Source organism: Episyrphus balteatus, chromosome 3 (genome assembly GCF_945859705.1).
Source record: "Episyrphus balteatus chromosome 3, idEpiBalt1.1, whole genome shotgun sequence".
NCBI classification, from domain to species: Eukaryota; Metazoa; Arthropoda; class Insecta; order Diptera; family Syrphidae; genus Episyrphus; species Episyrphus balteatus.
Window position 1 is genome coordinate 2,405,946 of NC_079136.1, and position 26,087 is coordinate 2,432,032.

The following is a 26,087-nucleotide window of genomic DNA, read 5'->3' on the forward strand; positions in this document are numbered from 1 at the left end:
CAAATATTTTCAAATATATGTATATTATATTATATTGACTGGACTATAACAGATGATTTATGAAACGGACACTTACTATATGTTTGTAGCATACATTACCTATCTTTTAGTAAGAGCTTATGAATTGATTTTTCTACAATTCATAATTCAATCAAAGTCCCTGAGAGCTTCTGAATTGAATCTTTTCACAATTCACAAGTCAGAAAGAGCTTATGAATTAAAATTTTGTCTAATTTACAATTACAAACTAGCTTGTGAATTAAATTTTTGTTTAATTCATAATTCAACACTAGCTTGTGAATTGAAAATTTGTTGAATTCATAATTCAAAGCTAGCTTATGAATTGAATTTTTGTTCAATTCCTAATTGAAAACTAGCTTACGAGTTAAATTTTTGTTTAATTCAAGATTCAAAACTAGCTTGCGAATTAGATTTTTTTTCAAATCATTGAGTCCTAAGAGCTTGAGAATTGATTTTTTTTTAATTCACAAGCCCATTATTGACTCTTGAATTAAATCAAAGCTTAAGCTAGGAAATAGCTTAAGCTTTTGCAACCCTGGTTTATATTTACCCCCAGAATACGTTGTTTACATTAACCCACATTGACCCTATGTAAAACTATTTAAAAAGTTAAGCATGGAGAAATCTCCAGGCTAAGCAACTAAGCCCGACGGGCTAAGGAGTTGTTGCATTTAACATGTAAATTGTTTAGCCTCGACCTCGTTTTTTTGTCCATTTTTGACCGGGCGTAGTAAAAAAACACACCTATTTTACGCAATTCACACACGGCCTTAAATTTGGAAAAATGAAAGTTCAAAAAAGAGCTCTAAACCTGAACGGAATTTTTCATACATTCTGGCATCACTGTTCTCCCCTCTCTGTTGAAAAATCAGAAAAAATGACATTTTTCGTGGTGAACAAAAAAAAATCCACCATTTCAAGCAAGCAAGTTTTGGTTGGAGTTGGACAAAAGTGACAGTGGGCAAATGAAATAAAAAAATTTTCAGTGCGTGAGTTTCCGAACAAAAAATAACTTGTCTTTTATTTCCCTCGTCAACAGTTTTTTGCTATATTTTATTTGTTTAGCTTTTTGCTTCCATATATCGATTTATATTTATTTGCTAATTTTTGTGTTTTTTTTTTTCTTTCCATTTGAATAATAAAACAAAGTGAAAACAAGAAATTTCAACAAAAAATAAAAACAAATGTCTAAACAAATTAATTCTCAACAAAGTGTTAGTGCTTCTGTTGCCACTGTCGTCGTCGTCGTGGATTATTTTTTTTATAATATTTTCGTCCACAACAGCAATAAAAAAACTGTGCAAGGCTTATTCGAGTGTAAAAAATAATAAGTTCCATATTTTTCAAATAAAAAAACATAGATAGATTTTTTTTTATAAATTGAAGACAAAAAAAAAACATCACAAAGTTTCAACATGTCTTCACTTAAAGTCGCTGTTCGGGTTCGCCCTTTCAATGCCAGGTGAGTGCACTTTCAAGTTGGATTACCATTTTTTATTTGTGTGTTATTTTTGCTACCGTTTTTGGTATAATTACGTCAACAACAAAAAAAAAGTGTATTTTTTAATTACATCTGCTTGCTTAGCCATGAATAGGTTAAAGCTATGTGCCTACATTTGATGATGATCCAACTACTTTTTTTCTACTCTTTGTAGGATCAACAAAGAGATGCAAGAAGTGGGTAGAAGGTAATAATTACCTAAAAACAAAGTAACAATGAGCTGCCTCAAATCTGGCACAACACTGCGTTCAAATTTTTATATAATTTCTTGTTGGATTGGAGTCAGTAGAGGAATAAACAGAGATGCAAAGTTGTGTTGTTGTGTTGATAATATGCATGTTTCTATTTTTCTCTGTTTTTTTATCGCACTTTTGGGTTTGAGAGAATTCTGGGGCTGCACAGTGTGGTATTTTAAGCTAAAACGTGGTCATAAATCAAATAAAATTTAGATAACCAAGCTACTTAAATAATTCCTCCTTTCGTGACCTTTTTCAGTAAAATAAGTTTTACTTTTTTCGTGGGCTATTAGGTACCGTAAAACCGGGTGACTTTGGCACGTTTTCAAACTCAAATGTGAATAACTTCTGCAATAATTTTTTGTTTAAATGAAGATTTCAACCAATTTACCTACTTCGCTCATTCTATAGGTATGATTAATCTTGAAGAAATCTGTCCGACAGTTCTATAGATAAATGCCAAAATATGGGTGTTCAAAGTCACCCTCCATTCCGTGTGACTTTGGCCGGTAGGACGTTTGCTATATTTCCAGTTCAACTACAAGAAGCACGTCAGTCTAACCCAGCCCAAATGAAAGAGCAGATTTTGTAAAACATGTGGGTATTGTTTTTATTTTCGTACACAGAATTGTCGCTTTTTATTTGATGAAAAAAAAAGAGAAAATTAGCATAAATTTTGATATCCTTCAAAGGATATGGAAAAAAATAGTCTCTCTCTGTCAACCGTTGAAACAGGAAGTTTCTTCTCCAGATCACTTTTGGTGACTTCTGGGTGTATGAAGCTGTACCCAGCACCTCTTCGCAGGAATGACACTGTAACCTCATCGTTACCAACATTTAAGATGCAGCCGACGTAAATTGTTATTTTTTTCTTCACTGTCTTGACTTCCGGCTGTGACTTATTTTTGAGGGGCCGGGCTGATCCGTGGACATTTCTTCAGTGGCATCATCGGGTGCATCTACATTGGGAGAATGTGTTAAAACGCTCAACGATAATGTGAAGTCCGCCATAGTGACACTAGCACCTGGTTTAGTGTTAACTTTTTTCTTTCTTGGCTTCCTGGTTGAGGTATCCGGGGTCCGAAGGCTCTTCATATAGTAAAATACTGAATCGCTAAGGTTCATCATGTTGCTGGAAGTATTATCTGTTCTTGATTCAGTTTTGTCGAGGTTACTTAAAACTTGTTGCCTATCGCATGGATAAATTCCAATTGCCCGGAAGCCAGATATCAAATTTTCCCTTGCCTTGTCGTTCTCATGTAAGCTGTCCCAGACTTTTTTTAGAAGCCTAGGAAACATATCTTTCGGCACTGTTTTGTTTTTCCAGTTTGCCATCTTATACGCTGTTAAGGTTTTCTTCCATAATATTTTAAGAGGTCGAAAGAAGGCTACTTCTAGTGGTTGAGGTGCCAAATGTTGATATGTATGATCTGATAACATTTTAATTATATTGCCAAATATTAGTTTTCTGAATATATACCAATATATAAAAACAAAGTCTAGTGCAAAAATTAAGAGGGTGACTTTGGTCACCTGATATGCCGGCCAAAGTCACCCTACTATATGGCATTTTTTATAAACAAATTAAAATTAATTTTTATGAAATAGTTACAAGGGTATAATGAAAGTAATTCAACTTGCAAAACAATACACAAAACCGTAGTTAAAGTCATTTTGCAATCCTATTTCTGTAACATGTTTAAACCATCCAACATTTTCAGGTAATTTTTTTTAGCATTTTTAAGAAAACTAAATTTTAGTATAAATGAATATCTAATTTTAATTAAATAAAGCTAGTATGATCACTTTTTAATTCATCAAATTATACGATTTTACAAAGATACTTGGAAAAAATCAGACAAGTCCTTCATATATTAACAATTTTTTTAAAAAGTGTCCTTGTCAATGCCAAAGTCACCCGCCAGGCCAAAATCACCCGGTTCTACGGTATTAACATTTTAAAAGTTTTTGAACTGAACAATGTAATGTACTATCGAAGTCCTTCGTTTCAATGCCTTCTAAAACAGGTTCAATAATACGTTGCTTCAAGTCACTGAGCTCTTTGATTTTGGTGATTCCGTTGATATCAATGCGGTTTTGGGCTTCTTTAATATCTGTATATTTTTTCTTGATGTTTCTTCTACACAAAAACTGTAAAATTCATTCAAATGACCACAAAATTAGTGCAGTTACTTTAAGTCGCCCCAAGTCTACCTCCACTGTTCATAGGTTTTGTTAGCTCCTCCTAAAGCATTGAGATAATTTGCCAATGCTTTCCAGGTATTGTCCCTTTGACGAGCTTCATCTACCCAAAACAATCTACGAAAATCATTAAAACGCGATAACATTTTTCAAAATAATTTTTATACCTACTTGTCGTGTGCAATTTTCACATTTTGTTCCAAAAAACTTATTAAAAAATGTTTTTGGGCTTGCGTGACGCTCTTTCCTTTATTTTTTTTTTTAATCGTTTACATAAACGCAAAATTCAAAAGATAATGACTATTTTTATCAAATTTTTACTATATAACTAGTTTGGACTCCGTGTCTCTAAGTAAACTCAATGTGTTACAATGTTAAACAATATCGCTAGTTACGTCTTTGGACTGCAATGATATGCCCATGTTTCAAACTACAGTAAAAGCTTGTATGTATATGGCATACATTTTACCGATCTTTTGAAATTTAAAACACTGATCATGGTGTTTAAAATCATTTATTACAAACAACCACCTGGGCTCTTCAACAATATGCAGTTTTTTTTCCCATCAAATAGAACAATTTTATCTTTATTCCTCGATTTGTCTGTCTTACATCTGAGCGACAGTTCTTCATTGCAGCGGCTCGTGTTTGGAATTTGCTTCCAAATAAAGAAGACTAGAAAATTTAAAAATATTTCAGACGAAGTTAAATAAGTACCTACTAACAACTTATTAATTTGAACCAATTTATTTTGCAAATCATTAAAATTGTACCTTTTTATGTTCTCAAATCAATAAAATTGATATTTATATAGTTAAATGAAGTTTCGAACTATTTAAGGTTCAATCTAATTATGGCTCTTGGCTACTTGCGAGGATAATATTTTAACTCAACGTTTCTTATGATTAAAATTGCTTTTTTCTTCTCTTTACCACTCTCTTTTTTTTTTTTTTCTTTCTTTTTCTCTTGACACTTGACAGCTTAAGCTACTTTTCATAATTGCCCTTGCAATAGAGTTTCTGAAAATTGCTGTCGCATGGTTAGTTATAAGCAAAATTTGAGTCATTAATTTGCAGAAGCGTTTTTTTTTTTCAAAATGTAGTTTTTTGACTTATCGCTGCTTTGCACTGAGGGTGCGATATTATTTCATTGGATGTATTATATTATTGAGAAAATTTCACCAGGGATACCTTTTAAAATATAAACAGAAATTGTGTTCCAAATTTCAATAGAATCAGTGCAGTAGTTTTGAAGTTATGAGGGGCATCGACTTTGAAAACGTTAGTTGTGGGGAAAACGATTTAAAGTTTTCAAAACTGGAATATTTAAAATGATCATAACTTCGTCAATTATTCTCCAATCCACTTAAAATTTTAACTCAATATTTTTGAGATATAATGCATTCAGTTAAAAAAATTAAAAAGAATGCATATAAAATAATTTAAATGCAGATAAAAAAACTTTTTTTTCGTTTTCGCTTTCAGTTTTTTTTTATTTCTTAGAAAATATTATATATTTTAGAATAAGGTCTTTAGTGTTTAACTAAAAACTTCCAGACAATTAAATAATGATACAAAATGTCTATAATATTGCAAAATTTTATACAAAATCAATTAAAAAATGAAAACATGTTTTTCTAAATTTAATCTTTAAAACTAAATTTCTCAAAAACTATTCAATGAAACAACTTGAGTCAAAAACACTCAAGTGGGTCATTTCGTTTGGTACCTATTTGATGTGAAAAATGTACGCAAATTTTTTTTGCCAGGTTTTAGACCAAAATGTCTTACTGTGGGCTGTAGTGTTGTTGACTCATGCATTATCATAAAAGATTGAAGTTAATTTTTTTTCTCGTCTTTTTTTTAGATTTTTAAAATTTAAGGTTCTTGTTTAATTTTCGTCGTAATAGAAAAGCGTTTCTGAAAATTAGGTTTCCCAGAGGCAGAATGATGAACGACACAAAATGAACAATAAGTGTCTTTTTTTTCGTTTTGTTACTTTCTATTTTGCTGAAATGAACAATAACAACAAAAAAGTAGAAACATTAAACAGCACCTCTAAGAGTAGAGAGTAATCGTCAGTTTTAGTTTTTGGTCTGAGTGTGTAATCATTGAGAATTATTATGAATTTTTTTTATTATTATTTTTTTTTTTTTAGAAAAATATCGTCACGCAATGTAGGTAGAAGTTATTAACTTAGTTGATTTTTTTTATTGTTTAACCTGTGTGTTTGTTAAAAGAACACTATTTATTTGTACATGCTTTAGAAATCATTGCGATGCAAGTACTGTTTTTGCAGAAAATTTTGAAATTTTGCTAATAAAGTAACAGTAAAAAAATAGTTTCGCTAGGTACTACCTACTGTGACACAATTCGATTTAACCGCCCCTTTTTGGAAATATTACTTTAAGGTTTAACATATGTACGTTAGATATGTACATATATCAATATGATATTGTATAGTAGATAGTAAAACAGAAGAATATAAATTAGAATTCTGAAAACCCCTTTATCGTTAGAATAAATCAAAAAACAATCAAAACACCAACAGCCAATTTCTGCACGATATTCTAAGCCAACTTAGGACGCGGTCTAGATAGATACTAGCAATGGTACTTGGTTCTAACGAAAATTTAGTACCTGAGCTGAGCACTTTCACATTAATAGTACTTGAGCCATTTGCACCAACCACTTTGCACTACGCATTTTGCAACTCTGCAAAATAATACTTTTCTGCGAAGTAAACACCATTCCAAACAGATTAGAATAAGACAATGCCGAGTTTTTGAGAGATGAATTAATTCATGGTTCTAAAACCAATGACAAGTAGGTGATAGGGTTTACTCAGAAAGACTTAATCTTAGTCTCTCCTTCTGTCTCTCTAGTCACTGCAGCGTGTTCCAAGCGGAAATAAAATGCACGACTGGGTCGCACGAACTTGCTCTTAGAGTTAAAGTTGCTTAAATTTTTAAGACTTTTTATATAGAAATTTGAAAAAAAAAAATTCATTTTTTAAAAAAAATAAAATAAAATCTAAAATTAAATTGCCCTCCAAAACAAGTATGCAGTTTTGATTGATATATTAACATGCATTTTTAGAAAAAAAAATTTCAAAATCGTTAGAGCCGTTTTTTAAAAAACTAATTTTTTATAAATAATTTTTTGGAAAAAAAGTTTTAAAATAAAATTGGTATGCCATTCTTTAGAAATCACTTATCAACATCTAAAAACAAAATTTCAAAAAAATTCAATGTCCCGTTTTCGAAAATTTGATTTTTCAAAAAAAAAAATTTCAAAATTTTTTTAAAAATCCAAAAATTATTTTTTTCAAAATCTTATTTTTGGCTTATATTAAAATTATATAAATGCTTTTTCACAAAAAGTTTCGTTGAAATCGAATAAGTAGTTTCGGAGATAATCGGATTTAAAAAAAACGGTTCTATGGCAGGTACCGTTAATAATGATTCTCAAAAAAAAAATTTTTCATTGGAAGATAGACCTTAGCTTAAATCTAACACTTGAATTTTTTAAACAAAATCGTTAGAGCCGTTTTCGAGATATTTCAATTTTACTATAATCGGTATATGACAAGTACCGTTATTTTTGGTCCAAAAAAATTAATTCCAAAAACCCCTCTGGAGAGTCGCCAAATAACGCTACATACCAAGTTTGACATTAATCGGTCCATACGTTTAGGCTGTAGCTCCTTATACAGACAGACAGACAGACAGACAGACTGACAGACAGACTGACAGACAGACTGACAGACAGACGGACTTCCGGGACCCACTTTTTTGGCATTGTCTACCATCGTAATGTCATGGAAAAATGTTATCTCAACTTTTTTTTTTGTACGAATGCATAACTTGATATATAGTACCTATATCGCAAGTAAAAAATGGCGATTAAAAAGCTGACAAAAAAAACGTGATATATAAATTAAATTAATTTATCCCACGCCTCTTTCCCCCCCCCCCCCCCAATACCACACGCGCTGGGGTCCATTTACACCGAGTATGATGGCACTTTGAGGAAAAAAAACACGAGATAAGAGCGGGGCTGCTTATTTATTACAAGCAGTTACAAAATGTAAAAAGTAAATATCTATATAGGATCATGCGAAAGCATTCCACTAAATAGAAAAAAATAAAAATGAAGTATTAATTGAAGAAAAATATTAAAAAATTAAAAAAAGTGTAGAAAAAAGTCCAGTTTCAGTTTCTCTTTTACTTTTTACTAATACTAAGGTCCAAGAGAGCTATAAAATACTATATAGGAGGTTTTTTTGTGTGATCTTGCTGTTAGTGCAATCAAAGATATAACAATTTTTATTAACATTCCTTAACATTCTCGTAATAGGTTCATTTTTGCCATAATCAATTCTATGAAGAGCTTGATGAAATTGCGGGGTCGTTCTGAGAGAGTAGGAATTAATTAAAACTAAGGGTGTTTTCATAAACGTCTGCCTAACTTAGGCCTGCGTTAGTCGTGTTCATAAAGTCAGATCTGCGATCGGACTAACTTAGTCCAACTGCAGTTCTGCTGTTCATAAACGTCAGCATGTCGTCAACATCGGGCAGATTGCGCAGCCAAAATTTTATTGCTGCAGAACTCAAAAAGAAATTTATTTGACTCTTGATTCGATTTTTTTTGTTAATAAATGTAAATATTGTTAAAAAAAAATGAAAAGAAAACATATTAATTAGGGTGGTGCAAAAAATGTTTCTTTTTTCATTTTTCGAAAAATTTAAATTTTAATGACAGAAAATTTCGAAATCGTGTTTTTTGAGAAAAGGAGTTTATATTAATTTTTTTCTTATTAGGGTGGCTCTAAAAAATGTTATCTTCTACAAATGCTTGAATCATCAAAAAAAAAATCAACGTTGATATTGTTTTGACCAAATTATCGAAGAAAAAAAAATTTTTCCATTAGGGTGGTTCAAATTTTTTTTTTTAATTAATTACAAAAAAAAATTATTTTTCACTGCAGAGAAAGTTTGTAAAACATGGTTTATGAAATACACTCCTGCTCAAAATTAACGCACACTTTTTTCTTCTTTAGTCATACCCCTACATCTTATTTAAAATGGCTTTTAAATTATTTGTTGTATTTTTTTGTGTTTGGTTATTATTAAGCAAGTCAGAAAAATGCTAAACTGCAACAGTATTATCAACCAAAAAAAAGATGAACCAAATTTAGCAATTTAAGGTCTGAAAACTGATATTAAAATAATTTTTGTTTTTTAAGAAAAAAAAATTTTAAAAATGGAAGCACGTGACAGTTCTTTCCAATAATTTTATTCAATACTTGGCATTGTCTCCTCTAGCGCTTATGACAACTTGGAGTCATCTATTCATTCCACGAATTAACATTTGAAGGTTTTATTGTAACTTTTCTTTCACTCCAATTTTCTGTGGATCAAGAATGCTTGGAGGTGGATTTCGGCCGCAAATGCACTTTTTTCAACATTTCCTAGACATGTTCTATTGAATTCAAATCCGAATATCTGTGTGGTCAATTCAAGGTTGGCATATTTTAATCTTGAAGAAATTTTCAAACCACTCTGGCATGCATTATCGTGCATCAGACTGATCTGTGGACCAAATCTAGGGGTGATTGGAACCGCATGGTGTTCGAGGATATCAGTCAAGTATTTTTTCGTATTTAAAGTAGGTCTAGGAGAGCTCACTTACTCCGTAGGTGTTGTAAAGCAGAGTTTACTTCATGAAAATTTATGACTCATCTCTAAAAGGTTAGCGGGTTGACAGATAGACTTCAGCATATCTCTCCAAATCTTCCCCACAAACATTTTACTCCATACCTTCAATTTAAGATCACTCCTGTCTTATTTGAGAAAATAACCACGATACTGTAAGACAAAGTAATAGTAGGAATTTTCTGTAAAATAAATATGATGTGCGTTAAATTTGAGCAGGAGTGTATAATGTAAAATTGGGGTAGGTATTTTCGAATTAGGGGGCTCAGAAAATGGTATAGGTATTTAACATTTACGCTTGGAATTCAACCAAATTCAATTTAATTAATTTGGCATGAATTTAATATTACTATAGCAAAAACGCATTTAACAAATTTTCTGTGCACTAAAAATCATTTTTTTTTTTTCAAACGCATAAAAAAACTTTCTTGAACACCCTAATTAAAAATATTTTTTCCATAGATAATTTGTTTTAAATGTGAACTACTCGGTGTTTTTATTTTTTTTTTAGAAGAAAGTATTTTTTTTTTAGGCACCCTAATGTTACACGGTTTACAAATTTTTCGTGTTATTAAAAACAATATTTTCGGGAACTGAAAAAGAAATTTTTTTCGCTTAAACAAAACTCATTCTATGGTAATTTTTTTATATTTTTTTTCTGACGTTTATGAACACTCAGTGACTGCTGAAAATTGTACAAACGCAGGCCTGCAATTATTCTGCAGAATTGGTGTGTTCATTAATGCAGCAAAGCAGAAAGACGATTGGACCGACGCAGATTTCCGACGTTTATGAAAACACCCTAATTTGCTCAAGGAGGGTGGAGCTTTCAATTACATTAGATAAAATTTGGTGTATGAAAATAACATCGGCAACTTCGCGACGTTTTTCTAGAGATTGTAAATTAATGAGTCGCAACCGTTCTTGATATGGGGGCAGGTTGAAATGGTCAAACCACGGAAGACCTCTTAAGGCAAAACGAAGGAATCTGCGCTGTATTGATTAATTTCTTTTTATGTGGACTTGGTGATACGGAGACCAGACTTGGCTAGCATATTCAATTAAGGGCCAAAAGTGGTATGCGGATATCCGAATCTTTTCTGAAAGCCAAGCCCCCTCAAATCGTTCTGTTTCCACAAACTCCGTAATTGCCCGCGACTGTCGATCATCTCTCATGGATATGTCAGAACAGTTTAACTTTCACCTCTTTTAGGTGACGGGACTTATGGAACTCTAAAATACCAATTTTCTTTTTAGAAGTTACTAGTGAACTAGGTAATCAATACTGACATCTTTAACCTGCACCGCTTTATTTAAAGCTCCAACTGGTTTAATTAGTGAGAAAGCTCCTTGCAAAATCATTGTATCACAATAGACCAATAAGTTATAAGTGGTCTAAGTGTATCGGTCGTTTTCCTGACAGCCATTTCTACCTTGCGTAACCTAAAGCAAAGTGTTTCACCAAAAATTAAAAGTTTCCCCTTTTGCACTTTACAATTTAAATCAGGTTTTTAGGAATTAGATTAGATTAGATTCTTCCTTTATTCATTAGATAAATTACAATTTTTTTCTATTGGAAATACGGACATGACAATGCTGCCGTTTAATTTTAGGAATTAAACCTATAACCAATAACATTGCAAACGACGAAAAAAAATTCTATTCATTTTATTTTTATTTACAAAAACTTTTATTTACATAAACTGTTTAGGAAATATTGAATCAGGCATGATTTGAAATAGCTTTAAAAATTCGGTGAGATTACCGAGACGTTTTGGTATCAATTTTTATCGATCGGGCGCTAAAAAATACCTCGAAATCATGTATCATATTAATGCAAATGTTTCATTGCCTATACTATGATATGCAGCAATGCGATTGCAACACAGAAAAACTCTTGTATCTACCCTTCCGGATGGAATACAAGGTGGACCAATGTCTCAAAATAACTCTTATATTGAGTACTTCCAATGATGTAAATTTCATGCTTTTATCATAAAGTGCACAATTGAGCTTTCTTTAATGCTAAGCCGCCTCACTAATTTAAAAACTAGCCTTTTAAAATAAAAACGAAAATTACACAATTTAATTTAATTTATTTTTGCTTTGTATTTGCAGAGAAATTGACATGGATGCTCTTTCGATTGTTGAAATTGAAGGTAACAAAACTCGACTATATAAACCAAGAACACTAACAACACGCGATGCCGGACGTGAAAATCATTTTGATTTTACATTTGATTATTCATATTGGTCATTTGATCAAAATGACAGTCATTTTGCAACACAAGAACAAGTCTACAAAGATCTTGGAACCGATGTTGTCGACTGTGCATTTGAAGGTATGTTATACATATTTAAATTCAAAATTTAATGTCAAATTGAAAAAAAAAAAAATGTTTTGGGTCCTCATAAGGACTTATATATATATATCTTTAAGGACAGTGAAGGTTATAAAATGTCTTAGAATTTCTAAAAATAAATTGTACAAAAAAAAAAAATAAAAAAATCAAAATGTAATCTTTTTCACTTGATCAAATTTATAAGGACACTGATTTAGTTCCCTGGAAAATGATCAAAATTTTTACTAGTTTTTCAATGTTTCTGTTTTTAATACTTTATATATGTGCTTAGTATTTAGCCAAATTGGTACAATTTGCAAAACAGCTTGACACCTACCTGGCATAGACCACAGATTTCAACTAATATTTCTTTCCCATTACGATCTTTTACATACTTCTACAATAGGCTGTGCCATCTATCTTGGTTCTTGTGGCAAAAAAAAAGTTCAATCAATCAGTATTAGTTTACCCAAAAAAGTCATAATTTCATTTATTTTGAACTTTAAGTTTGAATAACTTCAAATGGGTTCACTCTATGAAAAAATTTCTAAAAGATATTTTGTAGAGCGCTCAATTTACTATAAGAATAATATTACAGTTAATTTTTACAATGCCTTATTGTAAAGTTAGAAAAATTGGAAAAAAATGATTTTTTTCCCATATTATTTATATGGAAAATAGAAAATTAGAAAAAGGCACCTCTAAATATTAATATTAAGAGCTCATTTTTTGAGAGACTATTTTCTTCATATTTTCGAAAATATTGAGCCTGTTTTTTATTTGAAAAACGAAAGTTGCATCAAAATGGCCTATTCCACAAGCTCTAGGTGGAATTTTAATACAGTGGTTGTATTAAAAAAAAATATTATCAGCCCTATTTTGCTATTCGTTTCACGTGAATCGATAGATTTTATCCCTTTATCACGTCAAACTGGCTTTAAAAAACCTTTAAATTTCAAAAAGCAAAGCATTGTGTCCATCTGTCTTAGAGATTTTATAGAAAAAAATTTGCTTTGTTTTAATGTTAACCCCCATTTAATGGCTTCTTATTTAAGACTTCCACGTGAATCGAATAGCAGAAGCTGTTTATGGTATTACGATGATAGAGAATGCGAAAAAGTAGTCCGTCTGTATGTCAGTCTGTCAGGATGTCTGTTAGTCTGTACAAGGAGCTTTTTGGAATTAATTTTTTTGATTTAAAAATAACGGTAACTGTCATATACCAATTTTGGAAAAGTTAATTTTTCTCAAAAACGGCTCATAAAATTTTGATGAAAATAAAAACAAGTAATATCTAGTTTTTAATGAAAAAACTTTTTTCAAAAGTCGTTATTAACCGTTTTTTTTTTTTTTTAATTTTTGACTATCTTCCATATCCCTGGTTCAGTTTCAACGATTTTTTTTATGCAAAATCATTTATTCAAAAAGTAAATTTTTGGATTCTTTAAAATATTTTTTTAAAAATTTTATTTTGAAGAATTAAATTTCCGAAAACGGGACCTTAAATTTTTTTGAAATTTTGGTTTTAGGTGTTGATTAGAAGTTTCTACAAAATGGCATACCAACTTTATTTTTAAATTTTGTTTTCAAAAAATTGGTTTAAAAAAACGGCTATAACGATTTTGATTTTTTTTTTTCTAAAAATGCAATTGAATAAAACAAACTAAACTGCATACTTTTTTTGAGTTCAATTGCATTTAAAGAGTTGTTTTTTTTATTTGAAGAACGAAATTTATGTTTTTATTACAATTTTTTTGGTATACATAAATTATGTACATTTACCAAACTTGTAGATGTATAAAAAGTCTTGAGTTCGAAGAGCAAGTTCGTGCGACAAAGTCGTGCATTTTATTTATTTTTACGAGCAAGTTTTTACAACACACATGTGTCATTTATTTTGTTTTCAACAGAAAAACATTTATTTCTAATTGTTTTTTTTTTTTTTTTTTTTTACTGTTTTACTTTCGTGCCATTTTTTTTTACTTCCATCTTCCCACTTGTTGAAACTTTACAAGAGGTTTAGTAAATTTGAATTATTTACGTCATTTTTATGTCTCAAGAAAAATTACCAGTTATAACTATTCTTTACAAACTAAAAACTTTTCATGTTAAACTTTATATGTAAGTGAGACATGCTACAAGCTATTTATGATAGTTAACACAAAATTATCCGAATTTTTTTATTTTTATTTACATATTTTTATTCTTTAAAAAGTAATAATACTTTTTTAACACTTCCCTTTTACTTTAGGGAAATTCTGACTGTCTTTACTGATGAAAGTATGTCATAATTTTTTTTTGTATTGTATCCACAATAAAGATACTGTTGATGTGTTTTTCCATTTTGATTTGTAATAAGATATCATCTCGTTGTTCGGTCTGTTAAATATTTATGCTCGCACGCCGCATTTACCCTTCAATGCTATAAAATAAAACCCATCTCACATCATTTTAAATAAAATAGACGTTAGCATCAAATAATCCATCCAGCCTTAGGAGATTGTTTATTTTTAAAAGGGAAAGTAAAAGTCAAAGAAAGCTAACGTACCTACACTTTCATTTTCCTACCTCACTTAAAATGCGTTTGGAGGAATTCTTGTAAAACAAATAAAAAAAGACACTATCAACATGACTTATCAATATTTTTTTTTTCTTCTTTTTCTTTAAAATGTAATTCCTTAGGTTACAATGCTTGTGTTTTTGCCTATGGCCAAACAGGCAGCGGCAAAACATTTACAATGATGGGAAAACGCGATAACCCAGGGCTAATTCCTAGAATTTGTGAAGAACTTTTCTTACGAATAAAAGTAGGCCAAGAATCTGGCACAGGTTACAAGACACAAGCCAGCTATTTGGAAATCTATAATGAACAAGTTAAAGATCTACTTGGCCCACATAACAGAGGACACAGCTTGAAAGTACGTGAACATCCAAATATTGGACCATATGTTGATAATCTATCACAACATGCAGTCTCAGATTTTGATGAAATTTTGGTAATATTTAAATTCCTTCTTACATTTTTACAAATTTTATTCTTGAACTTATTTTTTTCTTCTAAGGAATGTATATCTCGAGGAAATGTACAACGAACAACAGCCAGCACAAACATGAACGATACAAGTAGTCGAAGTCATGCAATATTTACGATAACCTTTGTGCAAGCTGTTTTCATGAATGACAAACCAAGTGAAACTGTCTCAAAGATTCACTTGGTCGATTTGGCAGGCAGGTATAATAGACAAAAATCTTTTTTTTATTTCCTCGTAAAAAATGTTGCAATATTTAAAAAACAAATTTTTTAAAATTTATTAGTGAACGAGCAGATGCTACTGGAGCAACTGGTCAACGACTTAAAGAAGGCGCTCACATAAACAAATCATTGGTTACTCTGGGCAAAGTCATTTCATTGCTTGCCGAACAAACAAGCAAAAATGACAATTCCAAACGAGTTCTCTACATACCCTATCGTGACTCGAATCTAACATGGTTGCTTAAAGACAGTTTAGGTGGCAATAGTAAGACCATCATGATTGCCGCATTATCACCGGCTGACTGCAATTATAGCGAAACACTGAGTACGTTGCGGTATGCCAATCGGGCAAAGAACATCATCAACAAGCCTACAATAAATGAAGATACAAATGTGAAACTTATTCGTGAGCTTAGGGAAGAGATTAATAAACTAAAGTCGATGTTGAGTGGTGATATTGTAAGTATATATGGCTTCGCGTGACATGTGACATATATATTATTAAACACTCACATATTTCTATAGAACTCTATCACACCTTCATCGAAAATGCTAGAAGATCTTCTTAAGAAAGAGGCACAAGAAAAGGTTCTTACCGAAGAATGGACAGAAAAGTGGAAAGAGGCGCAGTCGATATTGCAAGAACAAAAATCATTGGGGTTACGCAAGTCTGGTGTCGGTGTGGTCTTGGACTCTGAAATGCCCCACTTGATTGGAATACATAATGACATAACAACTGGTGTAACATTGTATAGCTTAAAGGTATTGTGTTTTGTGTGGTTAGGCGCTGATTCCTTTTAATTGCACGTATTTTATATTTTGCAGGAAGGTGAAACTCTCATTGGGACAGTTGAGTGTGAAATTCCTCAAGATATTGTCCTAACGGGTGATGGTATTCAACCGCAGCATTGTAGCATTATTTTGTGTGATGGCAATGTGACACTTCATCCTCGACCGTTTTCTCAATGTTGGCTAAATGCTCATCTCATAGATCAACCAACAAGTATTTCACAAGGTGATATCATCTTACTTGGTCGGACGAATATATTTCGATTTAATAATCCAGCTGAGGCAGCAAAGCTGCGCAATGATTTGTCTCGATCTCATTTGGATATGTCAAGATTGCAGCTGATAACAACGTCTCGAGAGAATCTGCTTAGTAGTAGTTTCTATGGAGAAGATGATTTGCCTAATAGTCTGACGTCAACTCCAAACAAAAGGAACAAACAATACCATCCGAATACTCTGACGTCCCGGGAGGACCCCGAGCTGCAGGATGAGAATAGAAAAATTTTAGAAACCATTGAGAATGCTCTTAAACAACTTAATATTGTTAGTTGTAGATTTTTTTATTCCAATAACTTTGTAAGAGTTTGATTATTTTTATTGTAGGAACGTGTTCAAATGTATGAGCAATACAAGACTAAAGTACGTAAACTTACCGACGAACTTCGTCGGCTGGAGAAAGAAGAAATGGATAGTTCTGAGTTGCTACTTTGTCGGGAAAGAGAGCTTTTGGCTCGTAAAGATATGTTGCTGTGGGAGAAGAACAATGAGAAAGTTCAGGTAAGCTTTGTTGTTGTCGTTTAGCAAAATCATATGAATGTATGTTCGCCTTTTAAGTGTCTCTATTTAAATGTGTAATTTATGTTTTAGATTATAACCTAATTTCCTTTTGTTTATACATATTTTCTTTATTTTTTTTTTTTTTTTTAATTTATTTTGTTCAGATTGATATCGTTTGTAGACAAATATCGACATTTCAAACCCAGCTCGACTCAAAGAAACGAGATTTTTCTGAGTATGTAGCCAAAGAATTACAAGAGTTGCAAGACTATGGCAAGCTAGACGAGGTTGGTTTTTATTTATTTAATTTCCAATTTAACTATTTCAGTTCATTAAATCGTTTTTTTGTTTATATTTGTGGGTGTATAATTGTTATTTAGTTGTATTTGATTTTTTATCCATATTTCTAACTTTTTTTTTCTATTTGCAGGTTGGAATAAAAATTACAGAATGTACACAACTTTCTGATGATTTATTGTTGCAAGCTGTTGAATCTTTGGATTCTGCTCAATTTGTTAAAGATACAGTTAAGAAAAATGTAAGTTGACTAAACCGATTATAGAATTGCAATTTTATGCATTGCTTATTATTAAAATAGGTATGCAATTCAGTTATATTTTAAATGAAAATTCCAAGAGAAATGTTTTACAAACAAGGTCTTCTAATCGGAAGACTGCCCAACTACATATAGGTTATAACGATTAATTCTATTACTATGAACCTGTAGTACGTAATGTACAGGTTCATAGGTAGGATAAATGTTAATCATCTAGTTCTGCGATCCAGTAAGCACTGGTCTGTAGGTTTCATGAGTTTTGATCTTGCGCTAACCTATCTGTCGAATAAAATCCTGATATTTCTTTCAGCATACCGACCCTTTTTCGTAGCGTAATAACAATGTGCTTAGCCTTTACTGGGTCGAGGCCCTAAAACCTATTTATCGAATTGTAAGCAATACAAACCTATAGCTGCAAACTTTTTACTCCTTATCAGGCGGGTTTCAGACCAAAATATAATTGTTTAACAGCTCTTCTTAAAGTTGTTGTTGATTTGCGCTTACTTATTGATATGGAGTGCCATCCCATACAACTTTGGTACTGCTAGATTTGCGGCCCTAGCGAGGTATCTTTCGGAGCAGAAAATTTTTCGATTTCCTACGAATTATGCTTCGAGGTGTGCTTCCGACAAGTAAAAACTCTGATTCGTATGAAATGGGACAAATATCCGCTTCGGCGGAGGAAATGTCAATTTTATAGACCAACTTGTACTACACATCAAGTTACAGCAACAGGTTCAGTTACCCATTTACCCATTGCCATTACCCATTGCACAATACATTTTATTTATGCATGTTTCAACTTTTACAGTTGCACTGATCTACAGCAACACCATTTGGGTGGGTCAAAAAATCAACTCTTTTTTTTTTGATTTTATACTCCGAAAAATCGATTGCTAGACACCTTTATAATATATATACTCACCAAACTTGAGCTCTTTATATTGATGGGAAGGTCCTCCGCTTCGAAATTTTCCATTTTTATGTACATCAAGCTTTTACCCAAAAAAAAATCATTTTTCATGAATCGATTTTATTTTATAACCGTTTAATAGATATTTGAGGTCCAAAAATCGTAATCGTTTAGAAGATATTCGTATCCAAATCGCAATGCATACGGGTCATAAGAAAACTATTGAAATCAGTGAGCATTGGTTTGGATACGAATATCTTCTAAACGGTTAATGCAATCAATTTGATGTGAAGGGCTTTTTGTAGAACGTTAAAGCCCCTTATGTGTCGATTAATATTTTCTTTGAAAAACATTAGAAAATTTTCAATAATCAGTGGGTAAAACGATGTTTATGTTGTGAGCTTATAAGACGATATCCCGAGTTAGTTTCACAATGCAGTTGATGTATGTATCCTTTACATACATCCCTTTTCTCATCGTGCTTCATTATTCGACAAGCCATTTCCTTCTTTTCTGCATTTCCTTTAACCGACGGTTCTCATATCCGGACAAAAATTTGGTGAGCATGAGTGTTCGCTTTTTAGAGTTTTCACTGTACTTTTTTTTGGCCAAAATCACATAAAACCAACTTAACTTAATATTATAATTACAAATATATTTTGTTTACTCACAAAATTATACCTCGAGTATTTACATATGTATTAACAATATAATTATTATCATTATAAAAATATACCAATTTTTTATATGACTTGAAATACAAAATGAATTTATAAAATTTCCAATTTAAATTTATTTGCATAAGAAAGACTCACTCAAAATCACTCATCACAAATTAAGAGAATAAAACGTGAAATCGATAGTTGAGTTATATTGTTTAAGGATTTCTTCCACTTGGAATTTACATTACTTAGATCTTTCTAGTAAATATGAACTCATTTTCCTCGACATAAATAATAATTATCCCCTTACTTTCTCAGTTGTTTATTTGTATAAACTATATTTTTTTTACAGAATGAAGATGTTAAAAAATTAGAAGAACAAATCACCGATAAAGAAAAAGTCTTAAATGCTGGCACAAATAAGATTGCAAAGATCGATGAAGAAATTATGCAATTGGACCAAGAATTGCAAGAACTTAATTCACAAGGACGTGAAAAGACTGAAATAAAATCGAAAAAGTCATCGTAAGTTTCCTTCTATCACTTGATTCACATTTTATTCTTAAAATTCATTTTTGTTTTTATTTCAGTTTAAAACTAAACTTAAATAAAATGACTAATAGCGATGCACAAACCGACCAAGATGAATTCTCAAATTCTGATACTTATGAAACTTGTGATACCTTCCATACAATAAGCTCTGTATCGCCAATTCAAAATGATCTCCCAACAACCTCGTCGTCTTCATCGAATTTCCCCGATAAATTACCATCGTCGAGTAGCACAATTGGCAATGGCGGCAACAGCAGCAGCGGCGATAGCAATAGCAATAGCTTAGCGCCTGTCCATCCCAATCCAATTATGAGCGACAGTGGTGTATGTCTAGAATCGATAAGAGTTCCTAATGGCATTCCAATAGTTGTGACCAGTCCAACTAGCTCTATTGGTGGGACAAAAAGTGTTAGCGACGATGATACTGCTTCATGTTCCTCATGTGAAACGGGTAGAAGTTCAGATATATCGAAATCCTATTGTTCAATGCATGCGTTGCGAAGGAAAATTGCTGCTCAAAAAGCTCTTATTATGAAGAACTTGGAAATGGATGCAGATAAGTCACAATTGGATAGTCAGATTGCCCAATTGCAGGAATTACAAAGGCGATATGTTAAAATTGAAAAGGAACTGAGTTTAAGTGGAAGAAGTCATTTGGAGTGCTGTAATGATGAGGAAATCACTTATGATGATGGAAGTTGCTCGAACGCCATGACCCAATCAATGGAGACATCGTCGTATGTACCTAGCATGACGATGTCCTGTCCTTCAATGCGGGAATATCGTAAGTTAATTTTATTTTAAATATATGTATGATTTATACGTAGATTAATCCAATCTGAAAAAGTACCAGACTTTTTGGAAAATTGTTGTTGTTAAAATCTACATCAATCTGTTAGCCTGGAGGTCTCCTGATATGGTATTAACCCAAGGGCGTACATAGCTGGGCTACTAAACCGGGGTCCACTACGATTTTCAAGACGATTATGTAGGGAAGAAATCTGTTAGTATGAAAAAATATCAAACCAAATAGATCTAATGTTGACTAAGCTTTATTATTTTCACCTAATATCTTTAGGACATGAATCACCAAGAACAGAAGAGATACAAATTATGGGTCTTTCCATTTTAGGCTTGCCCGACAATTGCCGGTGGCCCTAGTCATTCCTAGAAAAAAAAATGTATTTATACTTCAGAGCGCTAAAATTTTAAGAATAGAGATTAGGGTGGAGTGAAACTGCGTTTTATTTTTTTTTTCTTCTAAGCATAACAAATCTCAGCCCGATCAAAAAATATCTTGAGGGTTCGCCCTTGAAAATGTACATGCTTGTTGGAAGTAAAGTTAGGAACAATTTGCCAAAAAGCTAGACCATGTATGTTTGGTCGAGACAAGAAAAAAATCGTATGGGAGGGGAGTCTATTCCCCTTTGTTTAGCGGGGAGGGGCAGTTTAAAAAAAAATTACTTGATTTGGAAAAAAAAATATTAAAAACCAACGGTTACACTTTCAATAACGTGCTATACCTCTTTGTAAAGCCAAAAACCTCGTCTTTTACAAAAAATATTATTTTCAAATTTTGAAATGGCCATTTTCTGGCACAGCTTTTGAAAATTTAATTTTTAAAATCCAAATTTTGAAAAAGAATTTCGAACAAATTTTTTTCAAAATTTTATGTACTAATTAAGTTTTTAAAATTCGATGGTCTTATTTTTTGAACAAAAACAGAAAACCCCATCCAAAAACATCTTGAAATTTTCGAGAAATTAACAAAAAACCAAAACTATTTTTGTCTAAGAAATTTATTTATTTTTGTTTTTACCTGCCTGGATCATGGGGGTTGGGGGTGCTCGCCGCTTATGGATTCTTGCAGTAAGTCAATAAAATATCAATTTTTAATGAAAATTGAACAATAAATAATAATATCTATTGATATTGGTGACCTTTTTTGTACTTATGTAAGTTTTTGGTGAACGGGCTTCAGGTCAAATGAAACAAATATATTCTTTTTTGTCAGAACGTTTCGTCCATGTATATGGACATCATCAGGTGAAAAATGGTTTAAAAATTATTGTTACATTAAAATTAAATAATAAACTTCTTACAACTACACAGTATAAAGTTAAACGACGAAACGTTCTGACAAAAAAAGAAGATATTTGTTTCATTTGACCTGAAGCCCGTTCACCAAAAACTTATATAAATAAATAATAATGTACATGTTTTTCAAATCAAAAAAACTCAGTAAAACAATAAAAACTCAAAAAACTCCATAAGCTTTAGGGTTTTTTGATTTTTTTCAAGTGACTTGTGAACCCTCTAAAATTTCTTTGATCGATCTGAAACTTTTTTGCAGTTATTTAAGTTCCAAATGGCACCCATCCTAGCTATGTATATCAAAAAAATAAAACAACTTTGTTTTTTACTCCACCCTAATAGAGATATTCGTGTCTTAAGATTGAGAGAAGAATTTAAAATTCGTTTTTATTTATAATTTTGTAACTTATTAAGCAGCTATTATACTCAAATGGACATATTCTTGTAAGAAGCAGATTATAATACAAAAAAAGATCTTTTATACCTTTTTCATTTATCTTACCATTTTTTATTTTTTTAAATTTTTTCCAGCGGATAAAAGTGTCAAATGACAAGATAAATTTTGGTGCTATCAGCATTCATCTAGCGTCATTATCATTAGTTTAGAAGTTAGCTTTAGATTTTTTTTCTAAATCTCTCTTAAACGGCGATTACTCAAAACTACAAATTCTTCAAACATTTTCTTAAAAAAAAAAAAAAAATTAATAGAAAAAGAGCCCCCAAATTCAGCCTTGCCCTGCACTTGGCAATCGTTTGCATTCTGACTATTCAATTTATGAATTTTTGTCTCAAGTGTCTCTATGGACTATATGACTCTATGGATTATATTGGTCTATTAAGTGCACCAGGGAACATTTGTTTGAATGGAACGTCGATATATTCTTTCGCTCTACGTATTCTACCCATTCTAAACTTTTTAAACTGATGTTATTCACCCAGTTTACAGATGTTATCAGATAGATAGATTATTTAATCAGATCGAAGTTAAATTTGCCAGTAGTCACATTCTCACCACGTATTGTGATAGAAATCATGATTGCAAACGTACCAATAACAGCTTTAGGCTGGGTTGGTTCTTCCCATCATAAAGATATCGTCAGAAAATCCTAGATATTTTTTTTTTGATAGATTGAATAATTTTTTACTTAAATAATTATTTTTATTTTTAGCTCACGAACCGGATCAATTCATTTCGATACCTAGTTTTGTTATCCGAGGTGCTGGAAAGCAAACACACTACGAATACGAAATCCGAATTATTCTTCCCGATGGCAAATTGAACATTCTCAGGCGTTATAGTCGTTTTAGGGAATTGCACTTAACAATGAAACACTGTTATGGATCAAAGGTAAGTATTTAAGTTTTTTTTTTTTTTACTTTTGTTTAATATTAATAATTAATAATAATAATATTGATTGATATAAAATTGATTGATATTTCAACAGATTGGTGCTCTTTCATTTCCGCGTCGTGAAATATTCTCCTCGAACAGTGAATCAGTTGCTAAACATCGAAGACGTCTACTAGAACTCTATGTTCGACGACTGATTGTTGTTTGTGCACGCATTCCACAAAGTCCCATATACGAGGGCCCCGCTGGACCTGGTATAACTCGTGTCACATTAGCAAATCTCTCGCCGTTCTTTAAGAAGGGTCTGTTCGAGAACGGGAAACACGGGACTGGATAATAGTAACTTTGATATTTAATTATTTCCTACCAATTCTGTCCTTGTTGATCTTTGCCTTTTTCATTCTTACCCTCAGTAGTAATTACGAGTAAGAATGATTTCTGATTAATAATTATTATTATTGAACCCTCCCTTGACTATTATTGTAGTGTGATTAATTTTAAATCCAATTTATTATCAAATGTTTTTTTTTTTCCTTCTTCTGTTTCATATTTATACTCATTTACAAAGACAAAAATTTAAATAGCCCAAGTGACTATACTATGAATTAAAAAAAACATATTTTACAAAACATTAGTTAAATAATAATAAAAAATACATAATTTAAAAAAATCTGTGATGATTTTATCGAAAGAAAATAAAATTAAAAACAAAAAAAAGTTGCAATATGAGAGTAAAATAAAAAAAAATGTGACTTGCAACAAAACATTGTTACAGATATTTTAAGAAAAGTTTGTTAAAAAACTACGAGCTTAAACAAAAAAAAAAAAAAAAGAATTAGACAAATAATAATAAGTACAATAATTTATGTTAAAAAATAAGAACAAAACGTGAGAGTATTATTCCATAAAAGGGCATTAAATGTTAAAATTATTTAAAATCTATTTAAAAAAAATTTCTTATACTCGTGAATAGAAGGTTTTGGGTATTTCAATAAAAAAGCAAGACCACTATAAGCTCAAGCTAAAGTTTTTTTCACAAAAGCAAAACAATCTCAATTCTAAGGTGTCCAAATAAAAAAACAACCTCCTACTTTCTTAGTAGCTATTTTGGTAAACAAAATACAAGTTATTAAAAATTCTTGGTTTCTTAACAACTAAATTGGTTTGATGTCATAAATAGTTTTATTTTATTTTTTTTTTTTTTTTGTAAAGTCTCAACCTCAGAATTTTGCATTGGCACAAATGTGTAAAATTGATAATAAAAAACTTTTTTTTTTAATTAGGTTACGTTAGTAAGAAATAGCAATCAGGAAAACAATTGACTCACTTAAACCACTTATTTGTCAAGGATTTTTCCAATTTTTTTGGCTCTATAGCTTCTTTCTTTACCACCTTGCGATTGGTAAACCAATGTTAACTTTATTAGGTAAAATTGGTATTATAGTTCCATTCGAAGTTTCCTAGAAAGTCTCTGTGGCACCCAAAAGTAGTGAATGTTAAACTGTTCCGACATCTCCATGAGAGATGATCAACAATCGCGGGCATTTACGGAGTTTTTAGAAAAATTAGCTAACGATGTAGATATCTCGTTTTCTTTGAGCCAAGTTAATACCTCTTTGATCGCCATAATTTCCGCTCGAAACACGCTGCAGTCATTAGGAAGACAGATATATTACTTTTTCCAAAACAGTCCACCAAACTTCCATCCCGCATGTAAGAATAGTTTTGATGACCGCTTTGCAATAGACATTGAGTTATTTTTGGGAACAATCGCAATTTATTCCCGAAAGCTTTTTTGCAGTAAAAAAAAGACTGTGGCTTTTCTTATTCTTTCTTGTATAATTGCTTTCCAATTCAATTTTCTATCCAAAATAAGACTCAGATATTTGGCCTCGTCTAAAAAAGTATTTGATTGATTGATATTGGGGTATAAGATGGACTGCGACCTATAAGACCTATTGTGCCCCACTTTTAGGCTAGCTGAGTTAGTTGCTCATGTTATAGATCCTCCACTAAATTAATTCCTTTCAGGAAATTTGGGGTATTTTCATAGAGTGTAATTTTTTGGGGTATTTTCATAGAGTGTAATTTTTCCTCTTCGACCTGGTAGCAACCCAAGTGTTTGAATCTTAGCTGCATTAGTGCATTGTAACTGCCCAGAATGTGATCTGGTTTTTCTTCTTGTTACAGAATCTACATGTTGCACTATTTAATAGGCCCAACATGTTTAGGTGCCATTTTAACTTACAGTGGCCCGTGAGGAGACCAGTGATTATCTACTGAGCTTGTTCCTACTTAGACTGATACAGGATTTGAAACGCTCTTTGTTATAGTTCCCGAGAAGCATTTTAGCCTGTCTCAGTTTTCATAGTTCTGCCCAGTTTTTTGCTCTCCTGATCTCCACGTCTAGTTTTATTTTATTTTTAATAACGTTTCACCGTTCGGGTTCCAGTAAAGGGAAACTTGCACCCACTTTTGCTAAAGAGTCCGCCTCCACGTTCCCCTGGACACCAACGTGCCCGGGTACCCAGTGGAGAGTGACTTTGTTTATTTTGCCAAGTTCGTTAAGTTTTCCTATACACCCCCTACTAGTTTGGAGTTGGTTTCGTAGGTTTTAAGTGCTTTAGGACAGCTTGACTATCAGGAGGTTTATTTTTGCACATTTTACAATGGCATTAACCTTAGCTTGAAAGATACTTGGGGATGGACCTATTGGTATGGAGAGCTTAGTACTAGGCCCAAAGACGCCTGTATCTTCTGCTGTTCTCGACCCGTCTGTATACCATTTGATGGTATGTTCTTTAAATGAGTAGCGGTTCGATTCACCTACCTCATCTTTTTACTACTGAGATGTATATTGTAGTTTTTAACAAAGTTATAGTTTGTGACTATGGCATATCTTGGAAAGTCAACGAAGTCTCTTACTATGTTGGCTATGCATTTTCCAGACCCAGTTTCAATTACTACATACATAGTTGAGTAGAGTTTGCAAAAAGTTTATACATAGTTGTGGTTTTCGATGAATAATGTATGATTCGATGTATCAAGAAGTTTCGGTATGGATCATTAGGTTAATGTTGCTGTTAAAGCAATTTGCAAGACAAATTGAAATACCTATATAT

General features: G+C 31.7%; 1 protein-coding gene across 2 annotated transcripts; it reads left to right on the forward strand.

Annotated features, from left to right (window-relative positions):
- The first annotated feature begins 966 nt into the window (after positions 1-966).
- Positions 967-23,800, forward strand: LOC129914366 (kinesin-like protein Klp98A). Of its 2 annotated transcripts, XM_055993572.1 has the most exons (14): positions 967-1,483; positions 11,795-12,018; positions 14,701-15,014; positions 15,081-15,250; positions 15,334-15,730; positions 15,797-16,033; positions 16,097-16,603; positions 16,664-16,837; positions 17,002-17,124; positions 17,268-17,375; positions 19,321-19,493; positions 19,559-20,304; positions 22,784-22,962; positions 23,060-23,800. In XM_055993572.1, exons 1-14 carry the CDS (start codon positions 1,437-1,439, stop codon positions 23,300-23,302), a joined length of 3,642 nt encoding a protein of 1,213 aa, XP_055849547.1. In that variant the 5' UTR covers positions 967-1,436; the 3' UTR covers positions 23,303-23,800. The 2 variants fall into 2 exon arrangements, with proteins under 2 accessions (XP_055849547.1, XP_055849548.1); XM_055993573.1 differs by lacking the exon at positions 17,002-17,124.
- The last annotated feature ends 2,287 nt before the right edge of the window (positions 23,801-26,087 follow it).

Bases quoted from the DNA above. Each gene is read 5' to 3' on its own strand.
- LOC129914366 (XM_055993572.1), top strand. From the start codon at position 1,437: ATGTCTTCACTTAAAGTCGCTGTTCGGGTTCGCCCTTTCAATGCCAG. The intron at 15,015-15,080 runs GTAATATTTAAA...TTTTCTTCTAAG, and splicing joins CAGATTTTGATGAAATTTTG to GAATGTATATCTCGAGGAAA. The intron at 16,838-17,001 runs GTAAGCTTTGTT...TATTTTGTTCAG, and splicing joins AGAACAATGAGAAAGTTCAG to ATTGATATCGTTTGTAGACA.